A 17,863-nucleotide genomic window follows, 5' to 3' on the forward strand; every position below is an offset into this window, starting at 1 on the left:
AGTTCACCACATGGGTCAATAGGGCCGGGGTTTGAACCCTGGACCTCCCATGTGGTAGGAGGATGTTCTGTCAGTTGAGCCAAATCCACTTCCTCATGATAATCTTTACTGATGCAGAAAATTCAATTGACAGATTCCTATGCTCTATTACTTAAAAATTCTCAGAAAAGTAAGACTACAAGGAAACTTCCTTATTATAATAAAGGTAATAGATATGAAAAAACTAATCATATATTCAATCCTGAAAGAGTGAAAACATTCCCTTTGACTTCTGGGGCAAGGCAAGGCTTTCACTATTATTATTCAATTATTTGTTGGATATCTTTGCCAAATACATTATGTAATAAACTAAATAAAAGGAATCCCAATTAGAAAAGAGGAAGAAAATTTATCTGTATTCAAAGAAGACAAGATTCACTATATGGAAAATACCAAAGATCCCACAAGAAAACTTCTAGATCTCATGAAGGCATCTGGGAAATGCAAGCTATGACATAAACATACAAAACTCAATTGTTTCATTATATGAGAAAAGCACATTCCTAATTGAAAATTGAAAATAATTCATTTACAATAGCATCTAAGAGAATAAAATACCTAGGGAAAAATTTTTCATATAATGAACTTTATTTTTAGAGAAGTTATACATTACATAAGAGCCACACTGGAAGTATAGGGGGTTCCCATATGCCCCACCACCTCCCACCAGTTAATAGCACCCTACATTATTCAGTATTTTTATTACAATTCATGAACAAATGTTGTGTCATTGCTATTTACCATGGCTTATAGTTTACAACATGGTTTGCACTTTGCATTATACTGTTTTATCAGTTTTGACAAAAAATGTAATGACCTATATCTACAATTGAAATAATATGCAGACCAATTCCAATGACCTAAAAATGTCCTATGTTTGAACTCTTCTTCCCTACTCCTCCCCTAAGAACCTCTGGTAACCATTATCTTTATATCAATGTTAAAAAGTCTTCCATTATTACAATAATATTGTCTACTTAAGTCCATGGTTGCATTCTCCCCTTGTATTTGTTCATTCTTAAATCTCGAGGCTTTGGGGATAGTGATGGCCAATATGCTTCAGGTTAAGAGGGGACTTCTATAATATGGGGTAGATGGAAAGAAGTGTTTTGATTTGAGTTGTAGGCAGTCTTTTTTGTGGGAATGGGGGTTGTCCATCTTCATCCTGTTGTTCGTTACCCTGGGAAAGTCCATTGAAATAGTGAGTAGGTGTTGGTCACAACTCTTCTAAGATTCAGGGATCAACTAACATGTGAAAGGTCTGAATACTTAAATCTCTGGTACATATATTTAATGGGTATCCTGAAAAATACAGGTACAAATAAAATGGGTAGAAGAATAATATATAGGGAAATTATAAATGAGTCTAACTCTGTTACAGTGAGAAAACAGGTTATCATATATGCCATATTAAGGCTAACCGACGGAGTGCTGATTTCAAGTTGTTATGTGACTTGCCTAAAGTGTCCATATGTTTCTAGAACGCTCAGGATCATCTCTTTTAAGTCTTTGTTTACTGCAGTAGTTAGAGAGATCCACCTGAGACATGCATAAGTTTAACCTGTGGAATAAATTCTATACCCTCTGAAATCTCTCAGCTGTAAAAACTCTTTTGTATTTAATGTGTCCCCCCCTTGGTCAAGACATATTTTCCAAATATGTCTCTGGTTGACACTTGCTACTAGTCCTTTTTTGCCTGGGAGGTGTATCCCCTGTAAACATATACCATGGCAGTGGGAAGGTATTGAGTAGAATTTTTTAGTTTGGTGTAGAGAGAGTCCATATTTAAGTAACAAGGCTTTAGGAGTTAACTACTAGGCCATAGGCTTTTCAATTTTGTAAGAATGAGGGCTGTAAGAATAATACAGAGGACTTTGCATATTGGTGTGTTTTCCTTTACTAGGCATGGACTTCATACTCTAGAGATTCTTTCTACTCTATTTGAGAATGTAGCAGTACGCCCCAGAATGGTAATGTACTATTTTTCTTGTTACTGTGTTTTTCTCCACCTAGGTAGGTAACAACATATGACCTCATGAACACATTCATCTTGGAGAAAGTCATGTCCCAGATGCACCCTTCCCACATATCCCCCTCCATCACCAGTACCCTACAACAGTGACTCTCCTCCGTAAGAGCTGCCCAAATCACACTACCCCACTTGTTTTCGCAAACACAGCCCTCAAACTTCCCACAGTTCATCCGTTCCTCCAGCCCTCCCTTTAGCTTCCTAGTTAGCCCAAACCACCCCCACATCTTCTCATACTCATACTCTAGCACCATAGGCCCCACTCACAACACTGCAACATTGTCGCACCACCCACTGCCAAATCACCACCGTCCACATTATGCACTGGCTCACCTCTCTCTACACCCTTTCTATGACTTGGTAGCCTATCTTCCAGACTCTACTTCTGTGAGTCTGTTCAATATCCTTAGTTCATATCAGAGAGATCTTGCAATATGTGTTCTTTAGTGACTGGTTTACATCGCTAAACTTAAGATCTTCAAGATCCTTGTTGTCACATGTGTCAGTAATTCATTCCTGCTTACAGCTAAGTAATAATCCATCATATGTATATATGGTATTTAGTTTATCAATTTATCCATTGGTGGCCACTTGGGTTATTTCCAACCTTTGCGAATAAGGCCGTGATGAATGTTGCTGTATATATGCCAGAACTTCTTTCACTACGGTTGCCACACTCTACAGTCTCACCATAACTGGATGAGTGTTTCTATTCCCCTAAGTACTCTCCAACACCTGTAGTGTTCTTTTATTTTTATATAATCAAGTCTAATAGGTGTAAGATGATATACCACTGTAGGTTTGATTTGCAAGTGATGTTGAACATCTCTTCATGTGTTTATTAGCCATTTGTATTTCCTCTTTTGAAAAGTACCTATTTAAATCTCTTGCCATTTTTTAAATGCTTTGTTTGCCTTTTTGTTTACATGAGGTAAGAGTTCCTAATATATGATGGATATTAGATCCCTATCAGCTACATTATTTCTATATGTTTTCACCCACTGAGTAGGGTGCCCTTTCACTTTCTTAACAAACTACATTTAAGCTCAAAAGTTTAAATTTTCAGGAGGTCTCATTTATCTATTTTTTGTACATAGTGTGAAAAGTATATGAAACCATTTCTTACTCCAGGATTTCACAGATGCATCCCTACATTACATTCTAAAGGCATTATGGTCTTACCTTTTATAATGAGGACTTTGATCCATCTTGACCTATTATTGTATAGGACATGAGATGACAGTCCTCTTTCATGCTTTTGAATGCAGATATCCCATTCTCCAAGCACCAGTTTTTGAAGAGACTGTTCTGTCCCAGTTGAGTGGCTTGGTGGCTTTGACAAATGTCAGTTGACTGTGTATATGCTGGTCTATATCTGAACTCTCAATGTGGTTCCATTGGCAATATTTCTATCATTATGTGAATACCATGATGTTGTGACCACTGTAGCTTAGTATTATGCTTTAAAGTCAAGTAGCATGATCCCTCAAATTCCATTTTTCTTTTTAGATACTGATGACTATGCTTATGAGCAAGAGTGTCTTAAATTTCACCTAGGTCTAGAGCTGCAGAGTGCCTAAGAGTTACCTCCTGAGAGTCTCCATGTTGCTCAAATGTGGTCACTCTCTAAGCCAAAGACAGCATGTAAATGCACTACCTTCCCCCCAGCATGGAACATGACTCCCAGGGATGAACTTCCCTGGCACTGAGGTATTACTACTAATCACTAACTGGTGGTGCAACTACAATAAGACCTTGAATAAAATGGGGAAATGATAAAGACAAATAAGTTTATATTGCTAAGAGTCTTCAAAAAGGAGGTGGGATGTCATCAGAGGGGTCACACCTATGCATGCCTCTGCAGGATCTCAGAGACAACCAAAGTAGATACAACCACAATTAATGGTGCTTCTGAGGGCTATGGAGACCCACAGGTTCTATGGTCATGGCAGTTGGCTCTGGAGTTCAGTGCCTGATCAGTGGGCCCTACTTTGCAATTTGTGTTCCTGAGTGGGATGGATTTGGGCTCAGAAGTGACCTCCCTACACATGCCTATTCTGAATATGTGGATGGCACTGGGGCTGGTGTATACTCAGGAGACTTGAATCTCTGGACTGGCCATGTGCCAGCTGGGCCCCAACCTTCAGTAGAGTTGCAGCTTCTACTCTCCAGTTCATTGGACTTACCCAGGACAGCTAACAAGGAGGTGAAGATGATCAACCACCACACCATGGAACCAAGAGTGCCTACAACTACAAGCAGGAGAATCACATCCATTAACCATGTGTGATCTAAACCCCCTCTCAATACAGAGGTGGAGTGGACATCACCAGCCCAGGTTCCACGGGATGGAGGAATAAAATATAGATTAGAGTGGACTTACTGGTATTCAATTATTGTAAAATTGTGACTAGTAATAGAAGAAATTGTAACATTGATGTGGAGACAGTAGCCAAGGTAGTTGCTAAGGGCAGGGAGAGAGAAGAAAAAATGTGATGTGGGAGTGTTTTTGGGACTTGGAATTGTCCTAAATGATATTGCAGGAACAGATACCAGGTATTATATATTCTGCCATAACCCACTGAATGTACTGGGGAGAGTGTAAACTATAATGTGAACTGCTATCCATGTGGTGCAGCAGTGCTCCAAAATGTATTCATCAAATGAAATATAAGTGCCACAATGATGAAAGAGGTTGTTGATGTGGGAGGAGAGGGGTGGGGTGGGTTGTGGGGTATATGGGAACATCATATATATTTTTAATGTAAATATATTTTTATCTATGTATCTTCAAAAATATAATTTAAAAATGAAATACAAACATTTCGACATAAAAACACAAACAATAAAAGTTTTTTGTTGCTAACTATTAAAAGCTAGACCAGGGTTTCTTTACGACTGGCTCATGAGCTTGAATTAAGTGTCAAAAAAATAAGCTTTTTTTTTTGTGGGGATGTTTTGTTGCAGATGTCATATGTTTATTACATAATGCGCAGTTTATTGTGGACTTAGTTATATTAGGTCTTCCAATTCATCAATATGGAACATGCCTCCATTTATTTAGGTTTTATTTGACTACCTTTATTAACGTTGTGTAATTCTCTGTCTAAAAGTCCTTTTACATCCTTACTTAAGTTTATTCCTAGATATTTGATTCTTTTAGTTGCTATTGTAAATAGAATTTTTTTTCTTGATTTCTTCTTCAGAATGCTCATTACTGGAGTACAGTAATGCTGAAAATTTTTGCCTGTTAATTTTATAACCTGCCACTTTACTGAACTGCTTTATTAGCTCTAGATGCTATGCTGCAGTTTTTTTTGTTTTGTTTTTGTTTTTATTTTGGACTTTCTACATATAGAATCACGGCATCTGCAGCTAGTGAAATTTTGTCCTTTCCAAACTGGATGCTGTTTATTTCTTTTTCTTGTCTGTGTGCTCAAGGAAGAACGTTGAATACAGTGGTAACCAAGAGTGGGGACAGTGGCTATTCTTGTACTGTTTCAGATCTTTGATAGGAAGACCATAGCCTTTCAGTAGTGACAGTGATGATAGCTGTGGGGTTTACATATATGCCCTTTTTAAAATAAATTTTCTCAAAGAATCAGCTTTGGTTTTGTTTATTCTTTCTCATTTTTCTTATTCCCAATTTCATTTAATTCTGCTTTATCCAATGTTATTTCCTTCCATCTTCCAGCTTTGTGATTGTTTGTTGTTGTTGTTTTTTTGTTAATGTTACATTAAAAAAATATGAGGTCCCCAAATACCCCCCACACCCCTCACCCCACTCCTACCCCCATCACAACAACCTCCTCAATCATCATGAGACGTTCATTGCATTTGGTGAATACATCTCTGAGCACCACGGCTGCACCTCAAGTCCACATCATACCCCACCCTCTCCCACAGTCCAACAAGTGGGCCATGGGATGTTGTTGTTTTTTCATTCCTCCATGTGTGCAGTTAAGGTTTTGATTTTAGCTCTTTTTTAATTTTCTAATGTAGGTATTTAAGGTTATAAATTTCCTTATTTACATTAATTAAACTACATCCCATAACTTTTATTACTCATTTTCATTTGTTTCAAGGTAGTTACAATTTATCTGGCAATTTCCTCCATGACAAACTGATTGTTTAAGGGTTTGTTTAACTTACATTTATTTTTCTGAGTACTGTTTTCCATCCTTTATTGATTTTCAGCTTCATTTCACCATGGTCACAGAAAATGTTTTATATAACTTCAATAGATCTGAATTAATTGAGACTCATTGTATGTGCTTGCATGTGGTCTATCCAGGAGATTGATCCATGAGCATTCATGAAGACTTTATATCCTGCTGTTTTGGGATGCAATGTTCTGTATAAATCTCTTAATAGATGTAGGTCCTATACCACATAATTCAAAGTCTTTGATTCTTTCTTGAGCTTCTGACAAGATGCTCTGACTAGTCCTGATAATGGTGAATTGAAATTCCCCTCCCTAAATTTAAAACATTTAGTGCTCCCTTTACACTTGCCAGTATTTACCTCAAGTATTTTGGGGCACACTGCTTGGTACATAAGTATTTATAACATTCTTTCATCTTGGAATATTTCCCCTTTTATTATTATGTAGTGTCCTTCTTTGTCTCTTAGAACACTTTTGTTTTTAAAGTCTATTTTATTAAATATTAGTATAGTAAGTCATACCAATTTTTGATCATTGTTTGCATGTAAAATTGTTTTAAAATCTTTCACTTGCAAACTGTTCTTTTTCCTTGGCTCTGAGGTGAGTTTCTTGTAAATAGCATATAGATGGGTTATATTTTTTTATCCATTCTGAAATCTGTGTTTTATGATGGGAGAGTTTAATCCATTAACATTCTATTTTATTTCTGTAAAAGCAGTGCTTATATTAAATACTTTTCTTTAGCTTTATATATGTCGTATTTTCTTATTTTTCTTTGTATTTTTTTAGTTATTCTTACTAAAGAAACTCACTTTCAACACTCTCCACAAACTTTTTCTCTCCTGTTTGCTTTCAATCCATAGAGTTCCCTTTGATATTTCTTGAAGGTAAGATTCTTGTTGACAAATTATCCGAATTCTGTATATGTATGAATATTATGAACATGAACTCATTTTAGAATGCCAGTCATACTACCCAAAATGGTCTATAGCTTCAACACAACCCCTATAAATACCCCAAGTGTATTTTTAGAATCAATGGAAAAGATGATCCTCAATCATATGTAATTATATTTCACTAGGACTATAATACCAGCATTTGGTGTTGTATCAATTTATTTCATGATTTTTGGCCTGTTTATACTGTGAGCTGTTTGAAAGGAGGCACAATATAGAAACTTTTTTCTTCATCCCAGTATATAGTTTAGTGCTTACCATCTAGTATTGCTAAATAAATATTCGTTGTATGACTAAGAAAGCAAATGATTGATTGAGTGAAACAGATGGTGCTAACTGTGGGGGGAAAAGGAGAATGAGTGAGACCAGAGGAAATCCAGTTTAGAGAGGGCAACCCCATGCATAAGTGACAAAGCCAGAGGGTACAGAGCTTTTTTAGCATATCCAGAATTTCTACTTATAATCAGAGATAGGGCAATCATTTTGGGAATCCTTGCCATACTAAAGCCCATACCTAAAGAGGCATGATCTTGTAAGAGGAAGTTATCCACTGGGATAAGAGATGAATATGGAGTTTCAAAGTTCTTTCCCAAGGATCTAAATCAGCACACGTTTGCATTGTGATTTTCTCCCTTTCTCCATAGAACTAAACATTCAGGGAATAGGGCAATAAAAGAATTCTTCATTAATGATGCTTATGAGAATCAAATCCCTAAAGGTATGGCAACTCTAAATGTTTCGGCTATAATAACTCTAGTCTCCTTTACTAATCTCTGGTGATGAGAAAATGCATTTGTGTCTTCTAGAGGTGTCATGAATTGTTAGAAATCTCTGCCGTTCCTGAGAGCGGGGTTTACAACTTCATCCATCATTGGAGAAAGAATCCGCATTGGTGAACTAAAACACTTTCTCTGATAACTTCAGGTTGAGTTACAGAATCTTCACAGGTGCTGGGGGAATGTATTTAACTCCATGGACTTCTGCTATTGTTAATAATTTTAGGACAACAGAAGGTATATAGGTAAATAAAGCTTAATCATGCAAAGTCCTCCTTATTTAAAAAGGCAGATTGTGGAGGGGCATAATGGATACTAAAATAACTTCTTTTTCCAATCTGTCTTGTCCAGTGTTCACTCTCATTCACGGGGTTTCCTTCTGTCAGCAGCATTTTCCTTGTTTCACTATGTCTTCTTATTCTACAATTATTGGAAGTATTTCTATAACCACATTCCTTCAATTATTCTTTTAGATATTCAACAAACATTTAGTCATCAAATACTTCAAAGCAGGCACTAAGTATCATCTAGGAACAAAGAAATGACGTGACATTTTTCTTTGTATTGAGAAAATTACATGTACAATGGATAAGAGACTTTGAACTAAGTAGATGCAATATTCTGAGTTGTACTGAAATCTTGGTGATGTGGATCCCAAACTTTGGCTGTAACCCGTGGAGGTATGTGAAAGCTTTTCAAGGGAGCTGTTAACTGTATTAAGATTTAAAGGAGGAACTGGAGTAAGTCCAGCAGGACAATTTTGTAGGACCAGAACAAGAAGAGATGACAGGGACAAAAATATGGGACAAAGAGATGACAGGGACAAAAATCAACCTTAAGGTGTGGTGAGGATTTGCAAGTACTTCATGTTACTTATGAACAATGAAGTTCAGAGCAGGGAAAAGTGTAACATGAGCTGAACAAGGTTGTCAGCAGTGAGATAACAGCTTTGCTTTTGTCCGGATAACTGATCTTCATGCTTGAAATTCCTGGAGAGATAGTACAGAGAGTTAAGAAGATGATGTTTATGGAAATCTAGCTCTGTTGAAAACTATTTCTGCATGTTGTCTAAGCACAAGAGAGAAGATGGAGGCTGGAAGTAGTACAGCAGACATGGAGAAGGAAGTTTGGGAATGAATCTTGTGCGGTTAAATCAAAATTTTAAAATATTCACTATTAATTCCAGGCACAATGCCAGACATTTTATATTCATTATTTTATTCAATTACTTTAAGAAGTGGCTTCACAATTCTGTTTTAATTTACAAAGAATGGGAGACTCACAGCAGTATGATATTCTTATCCAAGGCATGGAATTGTGTTTTGATTTACTTGGGGTTTGGTAGTTCAAGAATTTTCACCAATAATTTTATTTCTTAAAACCTATCTTTTAGAACAATGTTAAAATTAAAAACAAAATCCTGGATAGCAGAGAGACTTTCCAGGAATCTCTCATCCTCTTTCCCTATTATTGTTATCTCCCATACAAAATAAAATTACATTTATGTGCCATAAAATCTTCATTCCTTCGTGATGGGGACAGCTTCTCAGACTCTCCTTGTTTTTCATGACTGGATAGTTTTGAGATGTCTGGGAAAGGTCTTTTTTAAAGTGTCCCTCATTTGGAATTTGTATGATGTTTCTCTCATGTCTAGACTAAAATTATTGTTGGAAGGAAGACATCAGAGATAAAGTGCCAGTTTCATCACATCTTATCCAGATTACATCTCATCAACATGATTTATTACCTTTGATAATGAGTTAGATGAACAGTGCTTCCAGTTCCCTGACCAAAAAGTTCCTCAGTTCTCTGCCTTTCCCTACCTCACCTGTGAAAACAATTCACTATGTGAAGCCCACATTCAGGAGTCAATTTATGCACCACCTCCTTGAGCATGCAATGTCTATATAAATTATTACAATTCTTCTGCGTGGGTATTTGCCTCTTATTTATTTAATCAACTATTTGTTTATATCAGTATTGACTCAGGACATTTATTTTCTACTTTGGATTGTAATACGATAGTACATTTTTGTTGTTCAGTTCCTTCCAATTTTGGCCATGGGAGCTCTTTCTGCTGTGCCCTGGATATGTTTGATATTATCCCCATCATTGGGGGTTTTATTTTAGCACCTATTTAATTTCTGGTATTAAAGCTGGTCCAGACCCTTGTTGTACTGTTCTGGTCCCAAGCCTGCAGTTAGATATTTCTCCAAGAGGAATCTTCTTGTAGAATTGTGCTAAAATCTAATGTGTGTGCTTTATATGTGCATTGCCACTGGTCCCTCCCCATGGAGATTGTAAGGGAATATATGTGTGTACACTACCCTGTGTATATACACACATATCTGTAAATATTTCTATGTGTGAACCTCTATATCTATATTTACTTTCACATGAGATCATAGTGATGTATAAAACTCCAAACCATTACCACATAGAACTGTCCAGCTTCCTCCCCTTGTTTATCTGTAAACTCCCACTGCACAGTAAGAAACAACTGTTATCCATTTACTTCACTGCTTGATACCAGTGAACATATATAGAATTAAAAGACTAGTTAAAGTATACGCAGGGGAGATATGACTTTATAAACTAGAGTAAACTATTCACACACAGTGTCTATTTACTTCATTTTACAGACTCCATTACTACCCAATATTATTCTTTCAGCAGTTTTTCCCTGCATACCCTTCAGAAAGGGTATATCATACATAATAATACAGTTAGGTTGCTTTTGAACATTTTGCATTCCATCATGTATTTCTCTTCAACTGCTAAATATTTGTTTTTCATACATTAATGTTCACTCTCCTTGTTGGTTTTTAAAAATGCACAATATCTTTGTTCTACAATTACAGTATTATAGAGAATAGTTTCACCTATCTAACAATTCTGATGTGCCTCACCTTTTCAACCCTTGTCCTCTCTCCCTAAGTCCCTGGCAACCAGTGATCATTCTATTTTCTGTTGTTTTGTCTTATCCAGGTGATACAATTGAAATTGTATATATGATACATTTTTAGAGTGGTTTCTTTAACATAAATCATTTGAGATCACATTTTCTTTTGTGGATAGATGGACCATTTATTTTTAATCATTGACTAATATTCTACTGTAGAGATTTAGCTCAGTGTGTTTATCTATTTACGTATTGGAGGACATCTTATTTGCTTTCAGATGTTGGAGAGGATCAATACAACTCATTTATACACATTCATATGTGGTTTTTGTGGAGATTTGTTTTCAAATCAGCTGTATATATAACTAAGAAGACAATTGCTGGGTTGTTTGGTAAAACTATGTTTAGTTTTATAAGAAATTGATAAACTGACTTCTGTCTATACCGTTTTGTAGTCTGAATAGCAAGGAATGAGGCTTACATTGCTTCATATCCTCATGAGCAATTTGAATTGTTAGTGGTTAGGTGTTTAGCTATTCTAATAAGCATGTTATGATATTTCATTGAGTCTTAATTTTACATTTTACTAATGACATAATTTTGAGCATCTTTTTGTGTATGCTTATTTGACAACTATAAATATACTTGGTTAAGATTCTGCTCAGATATTTTGCCCATTTTTTAAATAGCTTGTCTGCATTCTTATTGTTGTGTGTTGAGTTCTATGTATTTTTGAAAACAAATAATTTATATGTAATTTGCAAATACTTTCCCCAAGTCTGTTGATTCTCTTTTCATTCCCTTATCAATGACTTTCACAGACAGATGTTCTCCATTTTAATAATGTATAACTTGTACATTTTCTTCTATCATGAGTAGTGCTTTGGGTGCTATATCTAAACACTCATTGACAAAACACTAACCCTTGATTTTCTTGTATGCTTTCTTCTAGAAGTTTCATACTACACATTTTATATATAACTGTATTATTCATGTTGAGTTAATATTGTGAAATATACACAACCTGCATCTAATGTCCTTTATATCTGGACATTTTATGCCATTGTTACAGCACATTTGCTAAAATGTCCCCACTTTCTCCATTGAATTGAATTTTCTTCTTGTCACAGATCTCATGACTGCATTTGTGTGGATCTATCTCTGGATTTTCTAACATCAGTTCATATCTTTATTTCAACAAGAGAACAATGTTTGATTACTTTATTATAGTAAATCTTGATACTAGTTAATGTTTTCCTACAACTTTTTTCTTCTTCAGTATTGTTTAGGCTAGCTAGGTAATATCAGGCACAATAGTTCCTAAAATTTTCATATTATTATTCAGTATTTTATTAGCTTTCTAGGTTGTCTATGTTTCTAGATAAATTTTAGAATTAGTTTGTAAATACCCTAAAAATTATTTGCTGACATTTAGGAATGGACCGAATTAAATATAAGGTCATGTTGGAAAGAAACTGCATCTTTAAGTATTTAGTCTAGTGTACTTGAAACAAAAGTATCTCTAATTAATTAAATATTTGCTTTCATTTTTATTGTAGTAATTTATACATAACTTAATGTTTCCCGTTTTATCCATTTTCATGCATTCAACTTCATAATATCGATTGCATCTAGAATATCTTGCAACCATAACTAATATTGATTACTGCAAGTTTTTCATCACAAGTTACAAAATCCCCAGTCAAAATATTTGTTGATTGAAATCAATTCTAAGAGGAATTTCAATGGAAATTATTGCTGTGACCAAATGTTTACAATTATGGGTAAGAATGGCAAGTAAGAAACAACATCAAGGAGATGCAGGAGGCTTTGGTTTCCCTGTTAATTGTTAGATAAATGGCTCTGTCTGTCTACCTATCTAATCTAGCTAACTAGCAAATCTCTCTATCTATCTATCATCTATCTATGTATCTATCTGTCTAACAAGAAATCATAACTTAATGAGTTTGCAAACCATAGAATTTATGTTAATTTGCTGCTATACACTTGTGATTAAATCTGCATTTCTCTGCTCTCTTTTCAGTAGTATCATCAGCTACATGGAACCAGAAAACCAAACACATGTTTCAGAATTTATCCTCCTGGGGCTCTCAGAAAATAAAGAGGTGCAATCCCTCCTCTTTGGGCTGTTCCTGTCCATGTACATGGTCACCTTCACTGGAAACCTGCTCATCATCCTGGCCATCATCTTGGACTCCCACCTCCACACACCCATGTACTTCTTCCTCTCTAACTTGTCTTTTACGGATATCTGTTTCACCTCCACCACTGTCCCAAAGATGCTGCTGAACTTCCAGACGGAAAGCAAAATTATAACTTATGGAAGCTGCATCATCCAGATGTATTTTTTCACACTTTTTGGACAATTAGACATCTCCCTCTTGACTGTGATGGCCTTTGACCGCTTTGTGGCCATCTGTCGCCCCCTGCACTACACAGTCATCATGAACCCCCAGCTCTGTGGTCTCTTACTGCTGGCATCCTGGTTATTGAGTGTTTTAGTCTCTTTTTTACATGGCTTAATGGTTTTGCGATTGTCTTTCTGCACAGATTTGGAAATCCCCCACTTTTTCTGTGAAATTACTCAGGTGGTCCGACTTGCTTGTTCTGACACCTACCTCATTGACATAGTTGTGTATTTTGAAACCGGACTTCTGGGTGTTATTCCAATCACTGTGATCCTTTTCTCTTACGCTAAGATTGCATCCTCCATTTTGAGAATTTCAACAGCTGGGGGAAAGCATAAAGCTTTTTCGACTTGCGGGTCTCACCTCTCAGTAGTATTCTTGTTTTATGGTACAGGTCTTGGAGTGTATCTTACTTCAGCTACTACCCAAAACTCAAGGGCAAATGCAGTAGCCTCAGTGATGTACACTGTGGTCACTCCCATGTTGAACCCCTTTATCTATAGTCTTAGAAATAAGGACATAAAACAGGCCTTTAAAAAGTTGAGAAACATTATTTCTATAAAAGTATTATTTGTCTCAAATTTAGAAAAATTCCCATGATTAACAGAGGTCAAACACTGGGAGATCTAAATTGAAATATTTTAATAAGTGTATAGAAACATAATTTGTTATTTGCCTAATTTTCAAAAATTCTACTTCTTTAATTTTTATATATCAAATACAATAGTTTCTTCTATATTTTATTTTGACATCATGTCATCTCTCTTATTATATTCCCTAGAATCAGTATTAAAGCATTAAGTTGCCTAATTTTTCAGCAGCAAAATATTTAATATAGCTAATTTGGTATTTATAAAATTATCAGAGATACTGTAAGGATGAAGGTATACTACAGTTGCTGCCAGAGAAAAGCAACTATGTAAAAAATTTTTTTCAGATCGTTTGTTGCTACATATTAATAAGCACACAATTCATCCAAAGGGTACAATCATTGATATTTGCTATAATCACATTGTTCATTTATTTCTTCGATCATTATTAGCACATTTCATTATGTCGATTATTCTAATTAAAAAAACAGACAAACAAACAAGAAAATTCCCCACCTCTCAATCTCTCCATTCTTCCCCCACTGTACATAGCTGCTATTTTTGGTTCTTCTATCCTGTGTATATTCAATGATTTTCAGTATAATCACATTATTGTATATTCATCATCTCAAAAATTTTAGTACAATTACATTACTCCAAAAAGAAGACTCCACACCACTTAACATTCCTTCTTCAGACCTTCATAACCACTAATTTTCTTTCATCTTTATAGATAGATTTATCCCTACTTTTTATATGAATGTAATTATACAATATGTAGAATTGTAGTACTCTGTGTTTGGTCTCCACTTAGTAAAATGTTTCAGTTTTTTTGTCTGATATTAACATTTTGTACTCAATGTTCACTTCAGCTTCAAAGAAAAAGTATTATATATGCAATTCTACTCATACTCGTATTTCACATAATATATTTACCTTTGATGTAATGCATTTAGTTCAAAATAGGGCAATCATAGAGTATTTGTCTTTTTGTGTTAAGCTCGTTTCACTCAACATAAGATCCCCCAGGGTCATCCATATTGTCATATGTTTCACAAATTCATTTCTTCTTATTTGTGCATAATATTCTATCATTTGTATATCCCACAAAGTTTTTATTCATTCATTAGTTGGTGGTCACCTGGGTTGTATCCAAATTTTGGTTTTTCTGTATAACATAGCTATGAACATTGGTGTGCAGATATCAGTTCATGTCACAGTGCTCAGTTCTTTTAGGTATATACCTAGCAATGGTATTTCCAGGTACCTTGGCAAGTGAATTTTCATATTCTGTAGAAACTCTCGAACAGTCCTCTACAGTGACTTTCCCATCAACAGTGAATAATCATTCCTATCTCTCCACATCCTCCCCAACATTTACAGTTTTCTGACTTTTTAATAGCTGCCAGTCTAACAGATGTGAAATGGTATCTCATTGTAACTTTGATTTGCATATCGCTAATCACTAGTGATATCAAACTTTTTCATGTTTCTTCACTATTTTGTATTTCTTCTTTGGACAGTTTTCTATTCAATCCTTTTGTTCATTTATAAGTCAGATACTTTGTCTTTTTTGTGTGTTGCATTGTATGATCTCTTTATATGACATGGATTTTAAACGCTTTTCAGATATGTGATTGCAAAATAGTTTGTCCCATTGAGTCGACTGCCTTTTCACCCTTTTGACCAAGTCCTTTGAGGTGCAAAAGTGTTGACGTTTGATGAGATCCCATTTAACTATATTTCTTTTGTTGCCCATGCTTTGGTTGTAAGGTTTTAGAAACTACATCCTAATGCAAGATCTTGAAGATGATTTCCTACATTTTCTTTGAGGAATTTTATGGTTCTAGGTTTCATATTTAAGTTCTTGATCCATTGTGAGTTAATTTGTGTATAAAGTGTGAGATAGGGGTCTTCTATCTTTCTTTTGGATATGGCTATCCTGTTCTCCCACGATCATTTCTTGAATAGACTGTTCTGACTGAGCTGGGTAGGCACAACAGCCTTGTTGAAATCACTTGACTGACAAATGGACTAAGCGTCAATTTCTGTGTTTTCAATTCAGTTCAATTGCTCGATCTGTTCTTATGCCAGTACCATGGTGTTTGTTTTTAACACTGTAGCTAAAAAATAAGCTTTAAAGTCAGGAAGTGAGAGTCCTCCAAATTTGTTCTTTTTTCAGACATTTTTGTTTATTCAGGGTCCCTTACCCTTCCAAAAAAATTTGATTTTTGACTTTTTCCTTACGGCAAAAAAAGGCTGTTGTGATTTTTCTTGGGATTGCATTGAATCTGTAAATCAGTCCTGGGAAAATTGACATCTTAATGATATTTAGTCTTCCAATCCATTAACATGGTTTGCTCTTCCATTTATATAACTGATCCTATGTTTCCTTTAGCAGTGTTTCTGAATATAGGTCTTTTATGTCCTCGGTTAAGTTTATTGCTAAATATTTTATTGTTTTATTTGCTATAATCAATGGATTTTGTCCCTGATCTCCTCCTCAAATTGTATATCAGTAGTATATAGAAACATTATTGATTTTTGCACATTAATCTTTTTTCTGGCCACTTTGCTAAACTCATCTATTAAATCTGGTAGATTTGTTTTGTGGATTTTTTTCACGATTTCCTAGATATAAAATCATATCTTCAGCAAATGGGGAAATTTTTACTTCTTTCTTTATTATTTGGGTGACTTTTAGTTTTTGTCTAGTCTAACCGATCTTGGTAGAACATCTAGTACAATATCAAATAATAATGGTGACAGTGGGCAACCTTGTCTCGTTCCTGATCTCATTGGGAAATCTTTCAGTCTTTACCCATTGAGCACAATGCAAGCTGTAGGTTTTTCATATATGCACATCACCATATTCAGTAAACTTCCTTCTATTCCTACCTGTTTTAGTATTTTTATCAAGAGAAGGTGCTGTATTTGGACAAATCCCTTTATGCATCAATTGAAAGGAACGTGTGGTTTTTCTTCAATTTATCAATATGTTTTACTACAATAAATGTTTTTCTTATGTTGAAACACCATTGCATACATGGGATGAAATCCACTTGATCGTGGTGTACAATTCTTTTAATGTGCATTTTGCTTCTTTTTGGAAGTATTTTATTGAGGATTTTTGCATCTATCTTCATTAGCGAGATTGGGCTGTCATTTTATTTTTAATAATATCTTTCTCTGGTTTTGGTATTAGGGTGATGCTGGGTTTGTAGAGTGAGTTTGATATTATTCTTTCCTGATCAGTTTTTTGGAAGACATTGAGCAAGATCGGTGTTATTTCAACTTTGAATGATTGGAAGAATTCAATGAAGACTTCTGGACCCAGGCTTTTCACTTTTGGGAGGTTTTTGATGACTGTTTCAATCACTTCCCTTGTGATTGCTTTGTTGAGGTCTTCAAAATTCAATGTAGGTGGTTCATGTGTTCTCAGGAATTTGTCAAACATCTACATTTTTTAGTTTTTTAGCATAAAGTTGTACATAGTATCCTTTTATGATCTCTCCTGGTTCTACAAGGACAGTGTTAAAGTCCCCCCCCCCTCATTTCTCATTTTATTTATTTGTGTCCTTTCTCTTCTCTTCTTTGTCAGTCTAAGGTTTTGTTGATTTTGTAGAACTCTTCAAAGAACCAATTTTTGTGTTTTTTTAAATTCTCTCTATTGATTTCATTTATTTCTGCTCTGATCTTTACTATTTCTTTCTTTTAGCTTGGTTTGGGATTAGTTTCCTGAGTTTTTTCTATTTCTGGTGTGTAATTAGATCATCCTTTATAGCCCTTTCTTCTATCTTAATGTAAGCAATGTGGCCTGTAAATTTCCCTCTCAGCACTGCCTTTGCAATGTCCCACAAGTTTTGATATGCCGTGTTCTCATTTTCATTTGCCTCAAAATAATTACTGAATTGTCTTCCAATTTTTCCTTTAATCCACTGATTCTTTAAGAGTGTGTCAGTTAATTTCCATATATG

The 17,863-nt window shown here is 35.1% G+C and overlaps 1 protein-coding gene across 1 annotated transcript; it reads left to right on the forward strand.

The window, feature by feature from the left end:
* The first annotated feature begins 12,927 nt into the window (after positions 1-12,927).
* Positions 12,928-13,896, forward strand: LOC131276781 (olfactory receptor 7C1-like). Its single transcript, XM_058290352.2, has one exon. It carries the CDS (start codon positions 12,928-12,930, stop codon positions 13,894-13,896), a length of 969 nt encoding a protein of 322 aa, XP_058146335.1.
* Positions 13,897-17,863: the final 3,967 nt, after the last annotated feature.

The sequence above is a fragment of the Dasypus novemcinctus genome, chromosome 30 (genome assembly GCF_030445035.2).
Source record: "Dasypus novemcinctus isolate mDasNov1 chromosome 30, mDasNov1.1.hap2, whole genome shotgun sequence".
Lineage (NCBI taxonomy): Eukaryota > Metazoa > Chordata > Mammalia > Cingulata > Dasypodidae > Dasypus > Dasypus novemcinctus.

Excerpts from the sequence above, each read along its gene's own strand:
- LOC131276781 (XM_058290352.2), top strand. The coding sequence starts at position 12,928 with ATGGAACCAGAAAACCAAACACATGTTTCAGAATTTATCCTCCTGGGG.